Source organism: Ambystoma mexicanum, chromosome 6q, assembly GCF_040938575.1.
Source record: "Ambystoma mexicanum isolate Mex_15411 chromosome 6q, UKY_AmexF1_1, whole genome shotgun sequence".
In the NCBI taxonomy this organism is placed as follows: domain Eukaryota; kingdom Metazoa; phylum Chordata; class Amphibia; order Caudata; family Ambystomatidae; genus Ambystoma; species Ambystoma mexicanum.
Window position 1 is genome coordinate 1,101,653,634 of NC_090937.1, and position 21,110 is coordinate 1,101,674,743.

General features: G+C 46.1%; 1 protein-coding gene across 1 annotated transcript in view; it reads left to right on the forward strand.

Annotated features, from left to right (window-relative positions):
- The window catches only part of LOC138516490 (sec1 family domain-containing protein 2-like), a 492,588-nt gene that overhangs the window by 32,145 nt on the left and 439,333 nt on the right, over positions 1-21,110 (forward strand). The window contains exon 2 of the mRNA XM_069631659.1: positions 2,067-2,212. Coding sequence (XP_069487760.1) covers positions 2,067-2,212 — 146 coding nt within the window. The remainder of the gene's footprint in view (positions 1-2,066; positions 2,213-21,110) is intronic.

The following is a 21,110-nucleotide window of genomic DNA, read 5'->3' on the forward strand; positions in this document are numbered from 1 at the left end:
AATTCTTTTCCCACCTCCTTGCTTGGTACTGCTTTGGGAGTCTGTCATAGATATGGAATACGTTGGAGGACCCAATCCCCTTGAAGAACAAGTTACTTTCTTACCTAGTAACGTTCTTTCGATGGGATGGTCCGACGACGTATTCCATATCGCTCCCTCCCTACCTTTCCCGCTGCAGAATTTCTTTTGCGATTGCAGCTTGCGTTCCGCAAGGCCTTGTGTGTCTGACTGGCAGAAAACTGGTGTCACACGTTCTGGGGAAAAAAACTATAACTGAGGCTACGGGCGTCGTGCGTCCTCCTTATCACATCGGGTGACGTCGGCCATCGGAGGAGGTCCTCGGGGACGGCGCATCGACGTTATCGACGCAGGACGCAGACGCCCAAGATTTTCCGAAGAACCACAGCTGTGGGCATTACCTGTCATAGATATGTAATACGTCATCGGACCATCCCATCGAAAGAACGTTACCAGGTAAGAAAGTAACTTGTTCTTCTAACACCCTGCTCTTCCCCTTAGTCATCTGGTTGATCCACTGAAGGGCTTCTCTGAACAGTGGATCACATTGGGCAAGGCTTGCAATGGTGCAAACAATGCAGCACACCAATTTGACACAGTGATGCTTTCGTGATAGGAAATGGAGCAAACATGTTTTTCCACAGTTTGTATTTCATAAAGGATGTTTCACCAGGGAAAATATGGAGCCAATTGATTTGCCACTTCTCTGCTTTGGTAATAAGAAAGGGCGCAAACTTAAATTCGCTCAAGCTTATTCCCCAGTTTCTCATTTTAGATGTGGAATTAAATTATGCGTACAATTCCTTACCATCAAAGGCAAACATAGCGCAGACGTTTCTCCTTCAATATCTTCCCATGGTGCTTAAGGTTATGCGATTCGCTCTAACACAAGTATCGAAAATGGTGCAAAATCGATGTTCTTCATTTCATGCACTGATACAAACTTTACGTAAGATGGCCCTGAATGCCCATCTCATGCACTTCCGGGGCCAGGAATGAATGAGCTTGCTACTCAAGGATTCAGCAAAATACATTTAGGCTTCGGTTTAAGAGACCTCTGTGTTGCTTCCTGACTAAGGCAAAGTCTCCAACAGCTGAAATAGAGGCGTCCCTCTTCCTGATGGAAGTGCTTCTGCCAGGCAAATTACTTCCGTTGACACTTGGCTGCTGGAGGCTCTCCTGGCAGTGCTACTGATCCGCTCTCTAGGAGCTGGTAGGGGTGGCCCTCCTTTAAGGCCCCGAAGAAGCTAAAGGGGTTGCCTGAACTCAGTTGCACCCTCTGCCGTGTACTAGATTGTCCAGCAAGGTTCCTGGCTGGCATCATTCAGTAAATGCAGAATGGCAGTGGAGCAGAGGATATATTGGCGGGCTTCTACCAACTTTAAATGGAGCCCATGAAATCTACCACCATGCACATCACTATTCTTTTGATAAGATCTGTTTTCACTAATATCTAATGTGTAACATAGAGCAGCAACCAGCCGGTTTGCTGTGGTATATCAGTGTGTCGCGCATATTACATCGGGCAGATGGTTGACGTAATGGCGGCACGTTACACCCTAGATATTGCACCCATTGGCATAATTGTATGAAGTCCATCATTCACTCATAAAGTTTGCTTGAATCTCAGCCTTGAAAGAACACTTTATGTCACAAAACACGTGCTGGCAAAAGAGAGCACAATTAATATTGTAACCAAAATCAGAGAAATTAAAATCAAACACATGTTCAAATCCACTTATTGGTCATAATATCTTATTTCTAGGGATCACAACCAAAGTTTTTGCCTTATCCCTGGGGATGCTCACAGATCAATAATTCCCCTTGTGGACGTCAGCCGGCCATCTCCTGAGGGTTTAGCCAGCTCTCTATCATTCTCTCCTAATAATGATTGCCATAGCAACGTCTGTAATACAATATAAGAGGTGGGATTGCTGTAAAGTGTCATTAAAATCCCAAATAATAACATTGGACAAATGTGCCTTTATAACGTCTGCATGTTGCGATCCAGTCTTTTTTCTACAGTGATGTACATTCTCTTGTTTCAGGCTGTGCGTCCTCTCCGGAGTTGACATTCCAAAAGGCTAACATTGCCCTCGATGACATCTTCAAAACGCTCAGAGACATCACCAGAGCCCGAACGCACATGAAACAGTTCAAGTCTGTGTATGTTCCTGGGAGCAGCACTAACCCGGTAAGCACATTGTTTCATTAGCCTCAGGCCTTGAACACAGCTAACCTGCATAGTCTTCTCAAGTTGTGCAGGGACAGCAAGGTGTGAAGACAAGCAGCCTGATTCTATCCATGATTTTCTTGAATGATTTGCATTTGTATAGTACACTTTCTTTTATAGTTTATACACAAGTAACACTACTTCTGCCATTAGATACAGCAGTATTTTCTGCTGCTGCCACTCACTTCACCTCCCATGCACCTCAAAATCCTTTGGTTAGCTGTAGATGCACCCCGCTAATTTCCAATGAACACATTCCGGCAACAATCAATATTTGTTTAGGAATTAACTTCACAGTGCTTGTGGCACAAATTCACAAAACTCTTGGAAGTATGGTGGTCCTTTGGCCCAGTTCCAACAGGAGCTGTGCTCCCTGTATATGCAAACTACACAACATGTTAAGAGGTCACCATCCAAGTGAGTGTGGGCAAAAAAGAAATATGATTAAAGGTGTGGGGACACATCAGAGCTGGCAATATAAAGACCACACTTAAAATATAAGGTGACAAGATTTGAAATTAAGTAGGATGCGTGCTGACACACTGGGCTTTCATGGTCATCAGTAATTCTGTAGAACAATACAAATATGCAGTTATTTCAAACATTTAAATTGAATATGTACACAGGAAATAATATGCTAAGTGTCACAAAATATAATTCTACTTCCTCCATGCCGGGGATGTGATCAAGGACTGGCAAGGGGTAATTTCCCATTGAACTTCATGGCGTATGATGGAACAAATGCATGGGATCAAGGACTGGCAAGGGGTAATTCCCCATTGAACTTCATCGAAGGTGATGTAACAAATGGGACTTGGATTGGGGGGGGGTCCGAATTTTCCAGAGTTGGGTCCACCTGTACTTTGTTGCATTTTGGAATATGCCTGAAGTTATAAAGGAAGAGCCTGTAAGAGGCAAGATCAGTCCTGCATGGCATGAAAGTGAGGAAGCTGCTCTGATAGGAGGTTGCCCCGGGAGACCCACTCTCGCGGGATTTGTGTTACGAGTGGCCTCCCATTCGAAGGCCTGATGGCTTCTCTGCAGACCTGCTCCAAGGGCCATACTCCAAAGTGGAATTCACCACAGGCTGTCCATCCTGTGGTGTCCAGTGTGACCTCTGTAGGCCATGAAGATGGTCATGTATGCATGGTCAGGGCCCGAAGAAAGTGGAGACGACTTTTGTGTGCACAGGTTCACGATGAATGAAATACCGGTAAGTATACTGTGCTTTTATTATATATATATATATTATATATTTATTTATATCAAATATACTGTCAGTCCATACTACACTGATGATCCGTAATAAGGGTGAAACTAGGTATGCGGCTATCTGCAGTCTTGAGGTCTGTCTTGGATATAAAGTTGCACTGCCCTGTAAAACAAAGGCGCATTTCTGGAGCAAAGGGCTTGCATTTGGGCTCATTTGCGTACCCGCAATCTATTGCTGATTTGATGGAGAAGTGGAAGTGCACTTCCTGTGTTGGTTACTAGGCGGCGTTGTGGCATGTGTGGATCATTTTACTATACAATATAAATATAGGTTCTTTATCTGCAGGTGCGCATTTGTGTGGTCTGCATCGTAGACTCCGCAAGTAAGGTCCCCAGCACTGTGCCCCTTGCTTTTTTGTTCCACGTCTGCATGACGTCAGCTTCACAACACTGAGAAACTGATTTGAAATGTGGGTTGCAAGCAATACACTGCTCCAGTGTCCTGACATGGTGCGTCAACACTGAGCAGAGAACTGCCCAGCAACCTCTTGATTCTGAATATTACAGAAATGTGAGGTACCATTTTGGTTGCACTCAGATTACGGGCCATGCAACATTTTATTTTTTTACCCCCACCTTGGGCTGCATGAAGCAGTCATTCGTTTGTCTTCCTGCGTTTCCCCCGAAAAGTAGGCTGTTTGTGTGCTGGCTCCGGCTGGCTCACCATTGTGCCCACGTGCCTCAGGATTGGCAGCCAGCGGCATACTGGAAATTGTAGTTCTAGCACCTGAATTAAAAACTCGATCTGAGTGCAAGCACAGGGAGTGTGGGTGGTGGGAGGATGTTTGTTTGGAGGTTAAGGTCATTGGGAGAGTCATGTATATATGTTAACTGTCCTTCATGGGTTGATCTGCGGTGGATCTCATGAGTGTCATACAGGATTCATGGTCTGGCCAGGCAAGTCAAACAGCTTTGCTTAAAGGATTATGTTTGCTGTGTCATACGGGTAGGGGTTTCCCCAGATTTTCTGTCAATAAATGTGGGTGCAGGTGCTATATATGCATTGCCTGTCGCATAGCCTCAGGTAGAGTAGGGACAAGCTTCTCTCCTTGGAAGTACATGTTTGCTGAACAAGTCCGAGTATAATCCATTAACAAGCCACGCTTAGTGCACACTCTGCATGTTTGTGTGGAGTGTCAGCAGAGGTGTAGTCAGAATTGTCTAACAAGTGGGGCACAAAGATAATGTAGTTGGGCCCATCGCAGTGACATTAGCATCTGTAAATGCCCACTCAGTGCTGATTGGTGGGAATTTGCACATTTTGAGTGGGCCTTCCCCGCTCAGGCCCTACCTTGTCTACGCCTCTGAGTGTCAGACAACGGGTGCAGATGAAGAACGGTAGGACCGTTCCGCACATCGTGGATGAAAACCCACACAATATAAATGAGTCGGCTGTCATGGTGCGTGCTCCAAAACCTCTGGAACTGATGGGCCCACCCCATTCATTGACACCCTATAGGGCTTATCAAGCCCCAAAAGAGCGTCCCAGAACCTCCTGGACTCAGTCCTGGCGCCGTTGGCGCCAGGCTCATAAAATGGTTTGAACCATATGGACTACTTACTCAGCCTAATGAGGCTGAGCCTTTCTGCATATCCAGGGCATGACCGAGGGACTACTCTACCTGAAAGGCAGGGTGTGGTAAAGGGACTATTTGCCTGGAACTACTTGCAAGGCTATTTAAGCCACACCCTGCAGGCAGAACACGCTTCGCGTTATTCTGCACTCATAACGCTCACCGTGTCTGCTCTGTCCTCGAGCTTCTACAGCCACGGCCCGTCCAGAGATTTCCATCCATCAGTGCCTGAAAGAAGAAAGAGAGAAGAACAGGTGTTATTACAGCGACAAAGGTCTTACCTGCAATTCTCATCCACCGGTCTCGCCTTCAGCCGCTCTTCGGATCGCCGTCCTTGTTGGGAAGAGGGCATCCGCACAGGCCTCCAATACTCACCCACGCATCTGCATTCATCCGGAATACGTCGGAGTGGTTCTTCCATCCATCATCCTGGGGCCGTGTTGCGCCTGCATAGAAAGAACAGAAAACAACAGGTTAGTCGCGCACAAAACAAAAACGAACAATTATTCAGCCATCCAGCGCCACTCACCCGCGCTAATACTCACCTGGAGATAACCTGCCCAGCATCCTAGGAGAGTCAAATCTTCATCCAAATCTCCATACGAATCCGCACCTGCAAGAAAGACAAAACACGTTTAAACCTTGGGAAGTAAAGACACTGAGCACCTATACCAAGCATCCATTGGCATAGAGACTTAATCCAGATATTCCAGACACAGCAACAGCCACTCTGGACCAGTGAAGTAACTGTGTCTGGGGAAAGACTGAGCTTACTGCGCCCCTGCTGAAAGTCAAGCAGGACGGAGAGCCAACCTCTCAAAACTCAAAGGTGAGCCAGAAGAGGAGTTGGACATCCAATCCAGCCCCCACTCAAAAGCTAATATCTTGTTTCAACATAGCAGACAAACGCCTCCTGGGGTGATAACAGGGGAGAGGACATCATCATACCACCCGAGCTACGCCAGTGCTGACATCATTCGTACGGCTACGTGCTACGCCCCCGTGGAGACCAGGTGAGCGTGACATCGATTTAGTGCCCGGAGGCAAGTTTTTCAGCCTCTGATGAGGGACAATGCAATCTTTCAAATAATACCTGCTTCCTTGGCATTTCACCAGGGGGGAGGCCTCTGTGATGATATATACTTGGGGGCCCTCACAAGACACCCATGGGCTGGTGTCTGTGTTTTCAGCTTCTGAATGACCAGTATGAATATCAGGAAATTCTGAAATTAATACATCATTGATGACAATGCCCAAGTAAACCCCAGGGGCTACAGCTTCAGTCCATGTATGCCTGGCTAGTGTTTTGTGGGTTGCACCTGCCACACTCCTTCAGACAACTCTAGGTCTAATGTACTTAACAGATTCAGACCATGTCGATCTTCTCTCAACAGCCATGCTGTCCATTTTTGCACTCCGCAATCCGAGGGCTGCCCATACAGCTAACCTGCCCGGTCAGCAACAACCACAAACAACATGGAGATTATCATATTGGCACACAGGTAACCAATACTTCCGACCTGCCTCTAGCAACATCAAAGGTGTCTGCATCTGCTATCCGACTAACACATCCTGCCCTCCTCTTTTACAGAGCCATGCGCTGAGAGGACAACATTATTGGCAGAAAGGCACTATATAAGACCACTTTACATTACATTACCTCTATGGTAGAGAGCTTTGGTATAGATTGTAACCCTAGCAGAGTTCCATGTAAATCCTTCTTGTCTTGAAGTTACAAGTGCCATTTGCCTTCTGAGGCCATGCCCAGAGTGCTTTATCTGCTGGAAGGGACGAGGGGACAGGAAGTTTAGGGAGCCGTAGCAAAATCCAATATAGCAGACCCCCTCTCTGGACTAAGCCTCTCCTCTGGACTACTCTAACTCCACCCCACCCCCTTCCTCTGTCTGCCTACTTCAAAAGGGCTTCATTAATCAGCACTTTCATGTGAGAGGGAATTGTCATGCCAGGACTGTCTTTGAAGGCGCTGTTCCCAGGGAACCTGCTGGGGAAGGGTTCTGTCTTGTGCAGGAAGCTCACAATCCACAGAAGGAGAATCAAAGGGGAACTTTAGGGGCAGGTTGGTTGTTGTGAGTATACCCAAGCCAGATAACTTATACACACCGAGCCCTGTCATGAATGAATCACCACAACAAGCTGACAATAGAACGGCATCCACATGCGTGTGCCATTATGTGTGTGATCCCAGTAGGCATCATGTCAATCCAGACATGACTTTTGTTTGATTATTAATGCACTGCCAAAAGGCAGACGAGGGACACACCGTTTTTACATTTTGAAACGGCGACGCTAGCAGTTAATAAGCCACCTCTACCTGTTGGATCTTTGGGTTACAGAAGCTGAGTTTGGAAATGTACATGTGGCCTTTGAACCTGTCCTGTTGCCACTGCAGGGCAGCTGCACAGGGATGTCAGTAGAAAGTGCAGCAAGGTATATGGCACATTCTACTTTTTGGAATGGAGGATTCAAGAACGTAAGTCTCGTTATCAGAGCTTGCTTTCCGGAACATTGCTATAAATGAAAATAATCTCCGATACCTCACCAGATGGCATCCCGCCACACAGTCTCTGATCTCTCAGCCAGCATGAGAACTGATGACTATGTGACTAGCAAACACAAGTATCAGGAAAAGCTGCAACACTTCAGAATAATGAAAGAGAAACAATAAGCACATGGCTAGGAGGGGAAATGTAAAGTCCTTGACCAATTAGGAGACCTAGGGATACCAAGAGACTAACCTAGCAAATCACAAGGTTTATAGGGACACTTAAGTAATTAAGACTGTTTAAAGGATACAGGTGGTGTGGGAGGTGGGAAGGGCAGCTGGAAAGCTCCTGTGGGTTGTGACAAAGTCCCTGCATCGTCGTGTGGGAACTCCATTGGGATTACCCAGGGGGCCAGTTCTCCCTCAAGCTAGCAGATGATGGGCCTGTGGGTGGTACGAAGAGGATTCCCGGGTTTCCCTCACTTAGACCCTGTCTCAGGACAGGAGATAGTTACCTGCTACTAACTAGGGACGGTTCCCTTTGCGGGCTACAGCCGCTACACTTGAGAAGCATAGACTATTTTGGATAAGGGAAATCAGTTTCTACTGCAAGCACAGTGCTTTCATTTCCACTGGGGAGTCTGCAGCTGCCAAGCCTTGAAATCAAATATCACTGGTACCGCAGAGTGCTGCAGCTGCTTGCTTGGATCCCCTCATGTGGATGCAGTAATTCCACCCAAATCTAAAGAGGAAAAGAGAGGGACCTGAATTAGGAAGGGATACTCAACAGGCAGCCATTTATCCATTGCACAAGACATCCACTCTCCTACAGTTAGAAACAGATAGCCTTAGGGAGTTCACACCAGGGGCAGGGTTAGGATGTGACAACCAGAGAGAGGACCGCCCAAGAGGATGGCCTAGCCTGCCGCAAGTCCCGCATCAGAGTGGGGCACCAGTTAATCTCTACATCAGCTGCCTGAAGAGACTCGCCTGAGTTCCCTTACCACCGAGAAAGGCCGGAAATCAGGACAAGGACATCGCTGGTAGAGACAGGACAGATCAAGAGGATGGATGAGTCAATCCCAAGTCACATATCGGGGCTGTAAACCACCCTGGGGTGGGGCGCCTGACATCTACTCCACATCCCAGAGAACGCATCTGAATTCCCTTTCACCAGAGAGAGGCTATAACACAGCACAGGAAACTCGCACTGCCCCAGTTTGTCTTTGGAAGTGTTTGGAGTGTGAGCTGGAGACCGGAGACACGAGCGATGTTGGAGTGGACTGGAGCAATGAGTCAGAGGAGTGTGAACAGGAGCCCAGAATTTGTAACAATGAAATTAAACCAAAGGCAAGGAGCCTAGCCAAACCTAGGAAACATCAGGAGGGTATTGGTCAGATTGATAAGGTGGAGGTGGTTAAACAACAAGAAGTTGAGGGCGGTATCAATCCCAAGTCGCGTAACGGGGCTGTAAACCCTGATGGTCAGATTGGTACAGTGTAGGTGGTTAAACAGGACGTTTCTGGTCAAGTTCATATGGTGGGGGTAGTCAAACATCAGGAAGAGGGTAGTTAGGTTGCTAAGGCAGAGGTCAAACAATAGGATAACTCTGGTCAGGCTGATAAGGCGGCAGCCTTTAAGTAACAGGAGGAGGTTGGTCAGATTAAGAAGATGGAGGTGCTTGCACATCAGGAGAAGGCTGGTGAGGTTTATAAGGAAGAAGTTACGGAAGTTGATTAGGAGGAGCCAGAGACCCCCGAAATGACGCATAACCATGCACATACTGGGCTCCAGCCTATATGTAAGTCAGTGCACCTGTGGAGACTTCCTCCTGCCATACTGAAATGAAATTCATAGAACACTCACTCATAATATCAAAAGGGTTACTCTATCAAGTTCCTACTGTGCACTAATTTAGCTACCCTGATCTGCATTTCATCTCTCAGAGAGCTATTGCCAAGCTCATATGTTCATACACTGGCCCCTGTTACAAACAGCTCTAAGGAAGACCTATTCCTATTTCTGAATGAACGAAAAGAATACACAAATAATCAATCAAAAAGAGACGTGTGAGCTGCAAATGGCAATGAAGCAATGCTGTGTCACACTTGTATGTTTTTCTGAAGCTCATGCCATCTTCCCGGCTCGAACACAAGCTATGAAGCTGAGCGCCACCGTACCTCATGTAGAATCCTACGTCTGCTCGGAGCATCGCGCAACAGTGGGCCAAACCAATGAGCTCTCGCCGCAGCGAAAGCCATTCGAACAAATTGTAAAGTGACCCTAAAGACTTCCTAGAGGATTACGGGCCGAAACGGGGTTTGCCCCTTAGTTTTCCCTTAAGATGTGGGTCTTTTCTTAGCGTAGAACACCATTGACACGCTCCAGACTTATCATTCAGTCCTTGAATCTCATGGAGGGAAGAGGCCCAATAGATCTGCACACTAATGCCCAGCAAACTCAAACCTTGTGTCCGTCGTGCTGGGCCAGCTGCCGCCACCAATGCCAGCCTTGCTAAATGCTGCCAAGGCACAGAAGGCCAAAGGAAGCCAAGGCAGGATGGCTCAGAACAGGGCATGACACTGGCAAGTCACCTGCCCAACAGCCTTCTACCATTGCTTCCCAAAAAGAAGGCATATACACAGTGCTTTAAGTGGGGTAAGAAATTGAGGGGGGGCCCTCGTTTGGGGGCGTGGCTTTCATTGTGGGCGTGGCCTAAAAGTGCACAAATCATAGTAAGGTGCGCAAACAAATATATAAATGTATGTGAGCATTTATATGTTTGTATGCGTACTACTATGGTGTGTGTACTTTTCACGCCATATTTTATAAACATAGCAATGTTACATATTTCTATGTTTATAAAAGGTGGTTTGAAAAGTGCACAAACCATAGTAAGTTATGCACACTTGTGTGCTTACCTTACTATGGTTTGTGTACGTTTCAAGCCACCTTTTATAAACATAGATATTTGTAACATGTTTCTATGTTTGTAAAAGTTGGCTTGACACGTAAACAATTCAAGGCATGACGGACAAAACAAACCGCAAGGTGGCTTTGTCCGTCGACAAAGCTTTATAAAAGATGCCTTGAATTGTGCACGTTTCAAGCCGTCTTTTATAAACATAGAAATATTTCTACCTTTATAAAAGGTGGCTTGAAACGTACACAGTTCAAGGCATCTTTTATAAAGCTTTGCCGACGGAGAAAGGCACCTCGGGCTCTGTAATCTATCTGCTATCACTGAGCCCGAGGTGTCTTTCACCCTCTGCGAACCCGCGGGCTCCATGATTTAATCTGCATATTAGATCACGGAGCCCGCGGGGGTCAGTGACCTGGGGAGGGAAAACAAAGGGACAGTAACTTCCTCTGATGACCCTGATGAGGGGTCATCAGAGGGAGTTACACTAACTGACAGAAGTGCCGCCAGCCTCAGCGTCGCTGTGGCTGGCTGGCACTTCTGTCAGCTTGGCCAACATAATGACGGGCGCATCTCCCGTCGCGGCTGCGGCCGCGGCGGGATAATGCATCCCGCAATGTTGTGTGGGACGGGGGCCCCGGCTGGGCCCCGGCTCAGCCCCACTTTCTGGAGACTGCCGGGGCCCGGCCCCGGCAGGCCCCGGCCCACTTAAAGCACTGCATATACACCACGTGGGCAATACGTCTAATCCAACCAACACTGTGTCGCTCAGAGCGCACTCTCACTCACATTATGCACCCACTGTTCCCACGAACGGGACATTCGCTTTTCATGACAGCACATTACATCTTTTGTGTTTGCTCTGACTGCCCATAAAGAGGCTGGGATGGAGACCCTTGGCTAGAGAGTTTTAATTTCTGAGCCCAAAAGCTCACTACATAAAACATGGGAACCCGGGGGCAAGCAAGGAAAATCTAAGCAAATGTGCAGGGGCGCTTTAAACACCCCGTGACTGCGAGTGATTTTGAAAATAGCCACCAAGGGTGCTGTGTCCCTGCAGCTGCGTTTCTTTTGTATGGAGGGTCCTCTAGTTTAGACCATTGCACATAAGTAGGCTAACATTCCACCCTGACAACGCTAGACAGCAGTTATTGCTTCGTGTGCTTGAAGACATGGCTGTGTAGATAATACTGACGGGGTTGCCCTTCACTGCCTGGTTTTGCTCTCTTTCTGGGCAGCCCCATTGTTTAGTCTTTGTGTTACATGTTGTCCGCGCCCGCGAGCCTTGGGGTCATTTGGTGCGCTATGTAAATATGTTAAAGTAAAGTGTTATAGAAAAGAATTCTAGCTACTACGGGTATTCCTCCAACCTTTCCTGTAAGAACAGTAATGGCCCACTTCTACCAATGATGACATTCTCAGTACTCAACCAGTTTCCCAACGCCAACCATCCTCAGCCTCCATAGGAGGGCCAGGTTTTAACTTGACATCATTCAAGCTGAAGAGTGTCAATGAAATTTTAGTTTCAGGCCTTTAAATAACGATTGACATGTGCACATTTCACTCTCAAGCGCAGTAATCTTTAGGCATCAAGTCTTCTTTCCCTTAGAGTACTCGTGGAGTAACGAAAAGGCAGTGCCCGGATCACGAGAAATAATGTAGGGGAGCGTTTGTTTTTGTCACAGACGGCTCAAAGAACACCCCAACTCTTAGAGAATATTCAAGGGCTTGTTATTGATTTCTTATACGTGGCACTAGGGTCACACCTCACTCTCTCATCTAGTTGCACCACTCCCTCCCTAACGCAGGTGCACCTGTACCCCAGGTTGGTATATTTAGCTGTTTTCTCCCGAGATACTGGGCCCCGGAAGCAGAGATTCCATCACCTCGGCTCCCAAAAGAACTCTAAAACCTCTTCAAAGTCCTATGTCAGACACACTGAAACCTTCATTGTAAGGGTCCTAAATACTTAGCAGCCCACCTTAAGGCTAAAGGAGATGGGAATATTGCAGCAGGAAGTTCCTCACGGACATCTGGTTTGTTTATTTCCATGGAATGAATAAGGGTGAATTGACGCACTTAGATGGATTGTTGGGGGTGGGGAGTGAGTTGCACTTGGAGGCATTTTTGGGAGTAGGAGATGCGACACACTCAGATGGATTTTTGGGGATAGGAAATGTGAAGCACATATCCCTAGCACTCTGAAGACCATAGAGAAAACCAGCCCTTGAGGACAGGCTATTGCACCTAGATGATGTATTAGGATTGCCCCTTCTGCACTTAAAGATCTGTCAGGATAGCTTCCCACTACACCCGGCCTTGGTACTAGTGGTAATCTGTGGAGGCTAGCCTGTGTCGCTAACTATTTGTCGCAGCCGCAAGAATTGACAGAGGATGACACTACCTGAACAAGTAGGTGCATCTACAACAAATCTCCCTCAGAGTTTCTAAGTACGTATAAAAGCACCACTCTGGTGAGCACCTGCCACAGGCATGGCTACCCGCACACATCAGAATACAGCAACAACTATGACAAATTTGTTATCGCTGGCCACATAACTGTTCCACCTACTTACACCAGACTACTCCTCAACAACTCTGACATTAGTATGCAGCAAAGACCTGCGACAAATTTGGGCCAGCTGGACACATAAGAAGTCTCTTGCACTCACGCTTTCCCCTGACCCCTCTCAGCACCCATCCACATGCCTGCTCTCGTAGGAGGCTTTTTATCAGAGCCCGGCCATCCCTCCTATCGCCAAATGCACACATACATTCTAAACTAACTCTGTGATTTCCCATATTTTGGACTTCAGTCCCCGAGGGCGTTACCACCACTAGCGCATTGAGATTATAGTAATGATAATAGGCACTTATAAATGTACAACTATTATTATTATTATTATTATTATTATTATTACCTGAACTTGTAGAGCGCACGGTCGCCCGGGGGCATCATGGCGCTGGTGAGGAAGCTATCAAACAAGAGGAACAGTAATAGTCAGAGAGTTAGAATAGAGTAGTTTTGAGGGCTTTCCTAAAAGCCAAATGGTTGGAGATAGACTTGAGTGGCAGTGGGAGGGTGTTCCACAGCCTTGCCGCAGCAATGGAAAAGGCTCTGCCACCGAGTCTTTCCCGGTTATACTTAGGGACCACCAAAAGATTGGTGTTCAGGGAACGAAGGTTGCGTTCTGGGATATACCGAACAAATTTGGTTTGAAGAAACTCAGCACCTAGGCCCTGGATAGCTCGATGGACAATACACAGTGACTTGAACTTAACTCGCTGGGCCACTGGGAGCCAGTGGAGTTGGCGAAGCACTGGCGAGATATGGGCTCCATAGGGGGAACCTGTGGCCAGTCTAGCTGCCAGGTTCTGTATACGTTGGAGGCGTTGGAGAAGGCCCGTCGGCTGAGCGAGGTATAAGGAATTGCAATAGTCCAGCCGTGAGAGGACTAATGCAGCTACCACAGGAGGACGCATAGCCTCTGGGATCATAGGGAGGACCTTCTTAAGTACCCTAATCTGGTGATGGGCGGATTGACAGACCGTAGAGACCTGATTAGTCATGGACAGGGAGGTAGAAAGAATGACTCCTAAATTCTTTACTTTGCCCACTGGACAAGGCAGAGGGCCCAGTGAAGTAGGCCAAAAAGCAGGGGTCCATAGTGACGGGCAGGAAGGACAACCCACCAACATCACCTCAGTTTTATCGCCATTAAGCTTGAGCCAGTTTTGGTCCATCCAGACACCAACTGATGTCAAACAGTCATGAAGAGAAGCTGAGACCTTGATATGATCCTGATCCAAACGGATCAGGATTTGAGTATCATCCGCGTAAGAATAACAGTTAAGTCCATACGAGCGGATAAGGCAGACCAGCGCCCATATGTAAATATTGAATAGAATAGGGGAAAGAGAGGATCCCTGGGGAACACCGCAGGTGAGGGCACAAGGGACAGAAAGGAAAGGGGGCATAGCAAGGGTCTGAGTGCGGTCTGCAAGAAAAGAGGTGAACCAGGCCAGGACTGATCCAGAGATCCCGATTTGTGCTAGACGTGAGAGGAGAATAGGATGGTCCACTGTATCAAATGCAGCGGACAGATCCAACAGAATCAAGGCTCCAACTCCACCTGCGTCCGCAAGTCTAGACATGTCATCTTGCTCTGAGACAAGCACGCTCTCCGTTCCCCTTCCTGGCCTGAAACCTGCCTGGGCAGGATTAAAGATCTTAGAGGATTCCAGAAAGGAGGAGAGAAGGGGTGTGACCAGAGATTCCAAGAGTTCAACTACAAAACAATATAATACAATCCCTAGTTCAGTGGAACCCCTAAGCAGTCCTAAGGTCCTAAAATGCTTTCTGGTCAGGAGTGACGTGACTTGGCGCATCAGTAACGGGAATCCCTGGCTGTCACCTAACCATAGATGGTCACAGGTAATCTGTCTCACTGATGAAGAGGCAGATATTTTCCGACCGGTGTTCTAAATGCTGAGCACTCTTCTCAGGAACCATGTCTAATTTTGCTAACTACAGGAAATCCTTTTTCAGAAACTTGTACAAGCCTCTTTGTTCTCTTTGGAAGGTTAACACACCAACCAGCATCTTTGTTTCCAAGCTTTCCAGTCTGGATTAATCGAAAACGTAATTTGGAACAAAGCTAATCTAAATGCAGGTACAGAGCTTTCCTTGCCACCCTCATCACGAGCAAAGTGTCGGGTTATCCTTGCTTTTTGTAATTGCTCTGACTTTTTCTCCTGCCTCACTGACCCGATCAAGTCGTACACAACCGTCCCCTTTTCTCGTTTACTTTTTGGAATTAGAAATATCAGATATCTATCTTGATTTTTATTTTTTACTTTGTTCAATTTTATCATCTTTGACTCATCTCTACTAAGGAAAAGAGCCTTATTTGTTTTCCAAGCAATCCTTTTTTCCGCTACTGAGTAAATTCTGGTGGTATTGGACCAGGTTTAAGAACGGAAGACCTCACAATATCTCAAATAGACACGAAGTGATGATTATTGATAGACCTAAAGGATGCCCTGAAAAATCTAATGAGGCTCCAATGGGCAGGGAAGGGGAGGAATCCGGGGAGCCAGTTTAGCAAACTACTCCCCCTTACAGCTTCAGGTGCAGGGGATCATTTTAGGAGTAGAGCAAGAGACATGCTGGATAGGAGTATCCCTAAACCATTTGGTAGGGATACTCCAAAGGACCAAAGTAGCTGAAGACCGATCAGGACTAAAAGCAGGGAAGCAAAGTGGAAATATTGCCTCTGCCTTAGTAGAGCGGACAGGTAAACATCAAGCAGAGCCTAGGGCTTATTGGTGGCTTATCATTGAAACAAATATAATTCATTTGAATTTAGATAATGAATCGTTTGTGTCTGTTATAACAGCTAATATTTAATGGAGTATTTCGAATGTATGTCAATAGCTCTTATAGGATTGAAAGACCACTACGTAGGGAGGTTTGTCTCTCATGAAATGCGACTTTCTACCAACACGTCTTATCTCTGTATCATTTTGGAAGGAACAGAAGCAATGAAACTTTTGAATTTGCAAAAAGGAAGCTTATGGGAGGGTTGCGCTCAGATGCCTCCACGCCGCGCTCCGAAGCCTCCACGCCGCGCTCCGAAGCCTCCACTCCCTAGGGCAGTGCCTGCATGTTACACGGTTGCTTGAAGAGGAGTTTGTGCTATATATGGCATCGTGGGTGCAACAGAGGAAGTTCGCAGCCATCATGTCTGCTGTTCCACACCCTCGCTCCCCCTTATTGTTTTAGATGTTCAGTGGAGCTGGTGTGGTGTCAGGTGAAGCATCAAGGGCACTTGGCTGTGTTGTTACATTTTGGGCAACCTTTTACGTCTCACTGCTGTGCTAGGGTTCATTGACAGGTCTCGAAAAGATGGGAAGGAGAAAGGCTAGGACGCACCAAGGCTGTTCACAAAGGGGCACTGTGGTTGTAAACTTTAGTGAGGCGCTCGTGATGAATTTGGCGGATTTATGTAAATATCTCATGATTTGTTATTTAGATAACACTTTCTCCAAAGCACTGTACATAGAACATTTTACATACAATTATCACCAAACCGAAGCTGGTATACATGTGTTGACCTCAGAAGGATGCAAGACTGAGTTGGCCTTGCACTGATTTCAACCTGTGACCTGCAGATCACACACACATCGCAGCACGGAGCACTCAACTCGCTAAGCTGTTTTACTGGCATGCAGTAATTAACACATGTAGTAATTACTGTTTCCACATACTTGGTATCTACCTGATTATACGAAATCCACCAGGTTGAGAAATATTGCACGAGATATTTCGAAAGTCTGAACACCTTAAGTAAACGGCATGCTTGAATCCCTTTCCACTCTTGTGTTGAGGATGAGTAAATCGGGTACAATAACATATCTGCTTCTGTACAATATCTTAAATCATAGAAAGTGTCATTTTTAACCTTATCTGCCTTCTATTAGAAAAGGGGTGAGAGGCAGGAATCCGAGAGAGCCACCTTTTCACCTCCTATGGGTGTCACCATTCAGGACGTTTTTTCCTACATGCATGGTCAATGCTTGCTCGTCCCCTCCCTACAATAAAACAAGTTCTTCAGGGAGTATTAATAATTATTACCCACCCCTCAGGCGGCTATAGAAATCTGAATAAAATGATGCTGCATTTCACCTCATTATCAGCCGGTATTTAATGCATATCGTTCCAGTAAGGAACACTGCACGCATTAGTTACTATCCAACCCAGAATTCGGCAGGTGGTAAAAATAGGCGCTATTTGGAAATAATACAATTTTTACAGTTTACACCAAAAGTATAATTACAGCCTGAGACAAGTGTGATCATTAAAGTTGTAACCCTGTGTGGGAGGCAGAGGAGGGCAAGTAGGGACATAGGACTTCTCTGCTCCTCCATCTCAGCTTCTTTAACCCAGCTTCTCCATATTATTAGTGGCGTCTGTCCAGAAACATTTCCTGCACTAACTCCACTCTTGGGGTTTGGTTTCCACCTTCGCATCGTCTCCCGGTCTGCTCTCCTGCCGGTGTAGATCTACCCTTCATCACTCCATGAAGCTCTCTACTCGGCCCATTAGCTCGCATCTATCTTCTACGCCACACTGTCACCTTCTCTCTCTACATCACCTCTGATCTGGCAGAGGTTCATCACTCATCAATGCTTCTGCTGAGCGGCCTTGTGTCCAACCTCCACATACTGTCTGCAGCTCCACCTCTCCTCTCGGCTTCTCAAAGGTCCTTATGCTCACTGCTTTGTAACACTATTCTGCGACTCCAGTGCCACTCACTGACAGTTGTGCTGATAATGAGTTTCTTCCGGTTCCAATGACGTTTCTACCAGACATGGTGCCCCGGGACGGTTAACCTGACCATAGTAAGGGAAACTGACTCCTGACACGTTGCTCCACCAGATGTTGTGGAGAGCACTTCATCTAACTATTCTGTGATTAGCAATACCTAGCACACTGCAATGTTGCCTTTCATTTGTCCTAATGGATTTATTCCTATGAAGTTGGCCTACTTGAATTTGTTAGTTCTACTTTATTTACTTCAGTTAATCAGCTTAGTGGAGCTGGGGAATATATATATGGTTTGTCACCACTGAAATGAGACGTTCATGAGGTGTTAGGGCTGACACTTGGCTGTGCTTCTAGCACATATTGTGCTGTAAAAAGATATATTTGAATTTTAATTAAAGATAGGTGAAAAGGTGTGGTGATTAATTGGGCGAGGGGATGAGTCAGTCACACTAAATATATTCATGTAAATACGCAGCAAAATAGATGAACAGTGGCTAAGGCAGACTGATTACCTGAATGTTAATATACATGGTACGTTTTTATAGGTGTGTGTGAAATTGAAATATCAGATGTGTAAGAGAATAATGAGGCTAACATTCCAGTGTGATGAATTCTTCTTTAAAATTAGCAGATAAGTGTAGAGGTCTCAAAATAGCAACACCGTTTTATCAGTATTCTGATATTATGGCTTTCCTGTTTATAGATCCTGGCCATTCGTGATCATTCGGGGGTTTATGGGAGTAAGTAGGAGGGCTTTGCTTTCTGGTTTTCTTGTGCCTGGTTTCAACATGCCCAATGGCACACTGTGGAAGGGTCAGAAGCCTGACTGCTGCTGCGCCATATCCAGTGATCAGCTCTTTAATCATATTGCACAAAGGGACAAGCGTAGCCCTAGACTATGATAGTGATTTGGCACAGTGTACAAACTTCACAACATATCATAAAGAAAACCAAAACTGAAGATTTTGCCAAAATAAAGTTCTGAATGGGTTTATTTTTCAGGAAGTCGCACAAAATGTCATATTCGCATTTCTCGACTGTTGTTACCTAAGGTTTTTCAGGCGTACATGCTGCCCAGATCACCATTTCTCTTGTCTGTGAGTCTGCTTTGCATTGCTTTCACTTCTTTTTCAAGCTCATATTCTGCACTTTCGTTGGCAGGCTGTCCGGTTTAGGGACCCTTCAGTGCTAATAGATTCCTTCCTGGAAAGTGAGCCTCATAGAAATAGCAGAGCTTTCAAGTGTCCTATGGCCATTCCTAAAAAGACCATTAGTCCTGTTTTTGCTTTGAATGCTAGGACTTGTAGTTTTCAAGTGGGAAAGACAAAACTACAATTGTCCAGAATCTAAAGGGAAAACTGTATAGCCTTCTCACGCATGGCCATAAGAAACTTGAGAGCTCAGTAGCAAGCTTCCTGAGTTGTGCAGTGACTGCACTCTTATCACAGTATAATATCAGACTATTGAATAATTCCTGCTGCCGACAGTGGTCGAAGTGTACGAAAAGAAGTAGTGGAACTATGTTCCCTGCTGGCCGGCACCCACTCCCCACAAACCCCATCACCACGCCCTCTCCCACACAATATACAAACACTTGCACCTGCTGTTTAAGGGAACGTTCAGTGCAGTGCACTGAAAGTGTGAGCTGCAACGTCTTCCTACACTTTTATTTTAAAACGAAACCATTCCAGAACAGTTTATTTTTAAAATAAAAGTATAGGAAGTGTAAAACGTAATTTAAAAAGTAGAGGAGCACCGCTCCCACTCACTTCCACCACTGGCTGCCGACCTCTTTGCGAGTGCCAGGCTTGCAACATATCCTAGAATGTGTCCCCAGGTCTCCTCAGGATGGACTCCTTTAAGTTCCACTACTATAAATCCATAGCCATGGAACATCATAACTGTGCAAGCCAGAGTCTGCACATCCTTTTCCAAATCTCACTGACATTTGACCCTATGAATTAAGGCATTAATGTATAGGTCAAACAAGAACAACAAGGAATACACTAATATTGTGTATCTTTACATGGAGGGGCCAGGGATAATCACAGGTTACTTCATTCATTCTGTCTTATCCACTCCCTTTCCTCTTTAGTTACCACCAGCTCTGGAGGGCCAGAAGGAGGAGACAGACTAGACTTTTCCATTCATAGAAGCTTTTATTGAAATTATAAAAAAAAAGCTTTCCTTTCTCTATGCTATGTGTTTCCCTACCTAACAGAACTAAATCCTGTGCTTGTCGTCAGTAGTGAAGTCCAAAGTAAAAATCTGTCCTTCGTCCAAAACTAAACTTCTCTGACCCTACCCCTAATACTAAACAACTAAAGTCCAGGAGAATTACTCCTTTCTCCTGGAGTGGCCTCTTAGCTCTATTGTCTTAATAGACAATATTCAGCTCTATTGTCTTAGTAGACAATCTTCAGATAGTTCTTGGTTATCCGTTGCATTAATTTTTTCAGTTTCCTTAGGGGACTTTTCCAAGTTGCTGACAGCCCCTTCTCGTGAGTTGGCCAGACCCTCCTGACTGGCATTCCTTGTGGTGAATCAAACCGTTTCTCTGTTCCTAATGTCCAACTTATCTCTTGAGAATTATAACCAATCTTCTTATTGTCACAGTTCTTATTACTTTGCTTTCCACTGGCAATGTTATAAAGGTCACAATAAGGATTCTCACTCTCTTGGACAGTTGCTTTCTTTCTGGGATGAGTAGGATGAACCAAGTAATCTTTATCGCTCTTCTGGTACACTTGGGTTTCACTAGAACAAGCATGAGGATCCCAGTGATCTTTATCACTCTTCTAATACGATTTAGTCTCACTTTGATTAGTATGAGCACCCTGCTCGTTATTCATGGGGTCTTTACCGTATCTCCCGCTTTCCCTTTACCTGTGTGAACCAGGAGTCGCATCACTGGATCTCCGGTTTCCTCGAGCTTGCTTCTCTTCTTTCGGTCAGGATGGTGTCTTCCACCGAGCTTTCGTCTTCTTCAGGCACGCTGTCCGGTGCCTCTATTTATGTGGTCTCAGCTTCTGTGAGGTATTATCTCTTTCCTTCGAAAACGCCACCACTTCGTCGTAGTTCCCTCCGGGAACCTTCTTTTCCTCTGTCAGCTTCACTGCCTGGACAGTATGCAGCAAGATTCTCTCTCTTCACATCCCGTCCAGACGTCTCTCCTCTGTGAGCTGGACTGATCTGGCTGACTCTCCAGAGACTGCCTGCTTCGTGGTGCATGTCGCGCACCGATAAGCTTACACTTCTTT